The 4,996-nt window shown below is 37.1% G+C and overlaps 1 protein-coding gene across 1 annotated transcript in view; it reads left to right on the top strand.

Annotated features, from left to right (window-relative positions):
• Nucleotides 1-4,996, top strand: part of PPP4R4 (protein phosphatase 4, regulatory subunit 4) — a 75,092-nt gene that overhangs the window by 60,407 nt on the left and 9,689 nt on the right. Inside the window, exons 17-19 of the mRNA XM_009332373.1 lie at nucleotides 974-1,118; nucleotides 2,021-2,062; nucleotides 4,587-4,662. Coding sequence (XP_009330648.1) covers nucleotides 974-1,118; nucleotides 2,021-2,062; nucleotides 4,587-4,662 — 263 coding nt within the window. The remainder of the gene's footprint in view (nucleotides 1-973; nucleotides 1,119-2,020; nucleotides 2,063-4,586; nucleotides 4,663-4,996) is intronic.

A 4,996-nucleotide genomic window follows, 5' to 3' on the forward strand; every position in this document is an offset into this window, starting at 1 on the left:
TGGATCCCATCCGGCCCCATAGACTTGTGCATGTCTAAGTGGTGTAGCAGGTTGCTAACCATTTCCCCTTGGATTATGGGAGCTTCATTCTGCTCCCTGTCCCTGTCTTCCAGCTCAGGGGGCTGGTTACCCCGAGAACAATTTCAATCCGTAGTACAGAAAAGACATGGTTAAGTGCACCTAAGTACTTTATGCTGTTCAGTTTGAAAGCAGGCAAAGTTGAGCTTCACAGGGGCACTCGTTACTACTTTTCTTTTCATCCTGATTCCTAACCATACTGTCCACCCCTTCCATTGCCTTGAGGAGTGCTTACTGGACCTTTGGTTAGGCTGATTAAACTCACTAAGCCATCAGAAAACTGTCCACTTTTTTCTGCCCTCCCCCTCTCAAGTAAGTTGTTTTTCTGCTGTTAGTCACTTGAGGGTTGGGCTGACTGAGCTGATGAAAGGTCCAGCCAGTAGCAGAGACAGCACAAGCAGGGGGAGCCTCCAGACAGAAGCAGGGAGATAGGGTAAGGGGAAGAAGGAGCCAGTAAATAGTTAAATCCTTTTAGTCTGTCTGATACACCTTCATCCTTGTAATTGTATGGAACTGCAGTTACGTGATTTTTGGTGTGACTTAGGCTCCTTTGTACTGATGGACCAGATTTCCAGGGTATTTAGGTACCTGACAGAGTTAAGTGTGTAGATCACTTTGAAAATCTAGAGGTCTGCTTATCTTTCTAGGTTAAAAAAAACCCCAAACCAAAGAAATCTTTATTAACTTTCAGATACAGGCCTGTAGTCCTGATCTATGGAGAAGTTTTTGAAAATGTTATAGTATGTCTGGAAACAACACATAAGCAACAATCATTTCTGAAGAATAAACCTACTAACCTAATTATTTTATGTCAAATGCTAGCATTGCATAAAAAAAATTAATAATGTTTATTAAAGATCTCCATCAAAAAGTGAATGTTTACTTTTTTTTGTAGAATGAAGCTATGCTATTTGTTGCCAAAAGTAAAATCTACTCTGAAGATTCCCACTGACAAACATTTACTTCAACAGTTGGAATTATGTATAAGGAAACTTTTGTGTCAAGAGAAAGACAAAGATGTCCTGACTATTGTAAAAAGAGTAAGCATTTTTCTTTTCCAGCAGCATTTTGTCTTAGGGTTGTCATTAAAAGTTAAGATGATTAAAGTTATGCTTTCTGTTGATTCTCTTAATGTAAGAACAGGAGACTAAAGAATTCTGTTGTCTATTATGTAATTTTGAACAATTAAGAGAAGATGTAGTATAGTGCATTCTGTCAAATTTAAGAGAGTTGGTGTTTCCTTGGTTACTTATATTGCAGTTATTTTCTAGTGACTGGGATTCAGGATCTTGGCTTGATGACCATTTGTGAAAAAATAGCAGATGACTAAAGATAGGATTAAAGGTTGACCCTAGTAAAAATGATCAAGTCTTTGAGGTAGAGGTATCTTGTTAATCCGTTTATTTTACAATGTACAGACAAACAATTTGCAGGATTTTGAAATGTTACAAATGTCTTTGTAATGTGAATATTCAAGAAAAAGTACATCTTTAAGGGATGCCCATGCTTAGTCTCAAAGAAGCCATGAAATGAAGTAGCTAAAGTAGATGGCTTCTTATAGAGCCTGTCTGCAGGAGAGATTGGATGAACACCTGCCTGGAGCATCCTGGCTTATTCACAGATTCCTGAGTTGTTTTTTCAGTCTTGGTTCCTAGGTCCATGCTCCAGCTATGCATGCTTCTATGCTTTCCTTGACTGTATTTTGAGTTCCATATAGATTAGTCCTTCATTGTGAGTCTCAGCAGGGCTCCGAGAATACTCTGACAGTTTTTAACTGCATTTGTAGCACAAAAATACAAGCATAGGCTTCAAATGTTTAGGAAGAAAAGGTATGTTTAATTTTGAATACCACTTTTCTGAGCTGCTTATCTGGACAGTTTTTTAGTTAAAAGTGTGGCATGCTGTTGAGTATGGATAAATAATGTTTTGATTTTCTTTATAGACAGTGTTAGAATTGGACAGAATGGAGATCTCTGTAGATGCTGTAAGTACTTACTAACTTAAATACTTACCGAGTACTTTTAATTCCCATTTTCATGTAGTGATTTTTTTATTTTTATTGATTTTATTTTGAAGTTTCAGAAAAGATTTTATGAAAATTATTTATTGGATCAAGAAAAAGAGGGACAAGAACATGTCCTTTTGGAAATGGTATATTTCATCAGTGCAATCTGTCCTTTTTTTAATAGTTTGTAGCTAAATATTAATGAGGCAATAATGTTAATGTAAGGGAAGTGCATATTATGGAGAGACCTGGTAGGTTCATAATCTGTGTGTGGTTTCATTTTACACTTTTCAACAGGGTTAAGTCCTTCAAAGTAACGTATAACTTCCTTTTCTTTACTGCCTAAATTTTGTTCTATCAATTAGAAAGGCAAACTGAAATTTCTTGAAAAGTACTCAAGCTTGATGCCTCTCTAGTTCTAAAATCCCAAGCCCTTCAGTACACCTTTATGAAATCTTTTTGAGGGAGCTTAGCAATTTGTCAGGCATGTATAACATAATAAATTGAATAGTGAAACACCTCAGAATTCACATACAGCTTCCATAGGCAAAGAAATTAATGTCGCAACTGCTTTTGTGCCAAGGAAGCTGAAAGAGGCTCTGTGTGTTACGAGCTTTCCTGTTAGCCAGAAAAAAAGGAAGAAAGGAAGGCCATTTGCATCTGCAGCCTGGCAGGAGGGAGACTCAGTGCAGGTTGTATAGAGCAAAAAGAGCTACAAGTTACTTAGGATTTAGAAGAGAAGCCTGCAGAACACTTTTCCAACTTATAAAACTATTTATCTTCAGTCATGGCTGTAAGCAAAAGCTGCAGCAGGTGCTTCACCACATAGCCTACTACACTTCACAAAGCCTGGATTAGATTACTGCAGTCCTCCATTCTGCTGCCTCCTCTCCAGCCTGAGGTGGGAGAAGCTGAGAAGCTGATAGGATTTCGTAGAGGCCGAATTTCATTAGCACAGTTCCTCTGACTTGTAGGAATTGAACTCCTCTGTAGAGAACCAGAACAGGTTCAAGACTGTCGAAAAAATGTCACTTTTTCTTCTTTGGGATTGCTGCAGAGCTATGTTTGTGGCCCACTTTGATATCAATAGGTACTGCAGGCCTTCTCTTGAGCAGTTGATTTTCTTAGTTCATGATACCGGTCTCATGTACTTCCTGCCACCTCCCATTAGCTCGAGCCAAAGGTTCAAACTTTGTTCTTAGGACCTGCATACACATATTCAAAGACTTAAACTTAGTTTTAGCAGTTTCTAGGTAGATACAATTAGTGCTTTTATAGTGAAAGCATTTGGGGCTGTGGTAAAATAGCCTCCGGTGCACTCTGTGTTATCGTCTATTGTATGATAACATTAATTTTGACCCTGTTTCTACAGCTAAACTTCAGAAGAGCATCTGTATTTTTATGACATATCCCATTGATATGAGCATACCTTCTGTATCACAAAGGTCTTATTAAGCATTGTCTGTGAGAGGCATGCTCTTGAGGAACTGGAGATGTACACAGTGAATTGTGACATGTTGCAGTCCCAAATAGATGAGGAGCCACTGAACCCAGTTAAATGTATGACTGCTACAGATTTTAATACTGAATATGTTAATAAGTTTCCTTAATTTTAGTAATTGACTTAGTAGAAACTATATTCCAGCAACCTTGACCTGAATTAGTTACCTCTTTTTTTCTTTTTTTTTTTTTTTAACTTGGGTAGTAATTAGAATGAAATGAAAAAATAGAGTAGAACAATTATGGTTCTCTTGGCACTTTTTATTATGAACGTAGTACAGAAAATAAGCTAATATTATGTAGCTTTTTGAAATTGGAGTGTTATCTATTCACCAAGAATCCTGAAGCAAGTATTGGCTTTTGAAATTATTGATATAGCTGTGTTAACATTGTGTTCTGTCTGTGGATGTGCTCTCAAAAGGTGTTCTAAGGCTAGCTAATATTACAGAAAGGCAAATAAATTCCTTAAACTTGAAGAATTGTAATACTTGGGTTTGCTTTGCATAAAGGCTTATCAACTGTAGATGTTAATTTTAGACCTTTAAAAAGTTTGAGCATATGTGACACACCTTACCATTTGCAAAAAACATTTTCATTGAATTGTATGTTTGAATTAAGAAAGTTGCCAGCTCTATTATCAGACCATCTGTGTAGCACAAAGATTTTACATTGTCAGCTGCCAATTTCTGTATCTTTTTAACTAAAAAAAAAAAAAAAATCCAGGCATAATTTTAATACTAAGTTATAAATGCAAACTTCAACTTTGAGGTTCCTTCATAATTAAAGTCAACATTTTTTGGTGTGATTTTTATATAGAATATGTACCTTGATTTCATTCTGTACTATTTAATTGGTTCTCTGGATATTCACTAGGAGTTGTACTAGTAGCAGGAGGGAGTAGAAATTAACTGTTATTTTGGTGATTTGGAAACAATCCCTAATTGAAACACAATTTATTTAATTTTTTCTGAGTAATACCTAAGAAAATTATTCATTTTTTTAGGAACAATTAGAAAAAGAGAAGCAGCAAAATGAAGGAAGATCTACAAATATTAATGACAAAATGTTTGAAAAGAAGCGTAAGTTTGTTTATTTGTGTACATATTGTTTGTGCATGCAATACTCTTCTACAAAGGTGAAGATGGGTGGACTGTCCAGTGGGTGAGGAATTGGTTAGATGGTCGCATCCAGAGGGTAGTGGTCAACGGCTCAATGTCCAGATGGAGATTGGTGACAAGTGGCATCCCGCAGGGGTCCGTCCATATTGGGACCGGTACTGTTTAATATCTTCATCAGTGACAGAGACAGTGGGATCGAGCGCACCCTCAGCAAGTTTGCAGATGACACCAAGCTGAGTGGTGTGGTCGACACGCCAGAGGGACGGGATGCCATCCAGAGGGATCTGGACAAGCT

The sequence above is a fragment of the Pygoscelis adeliae genome, unplaced genomic scaffold (assembly GCF_000699105.1).
Source record: "Pygoscelis adeliae isolate BGI_AS28 unplaced genomic scaffold, ASM69910v1 Scaffold429, whole genome shotgun sequence".
NCBI lineage: Eukaryota > Metazoa > Chordata > Aves > Sphenisciformes > Spheniscidae > Pygoscelis > Pygoscelis adeliae.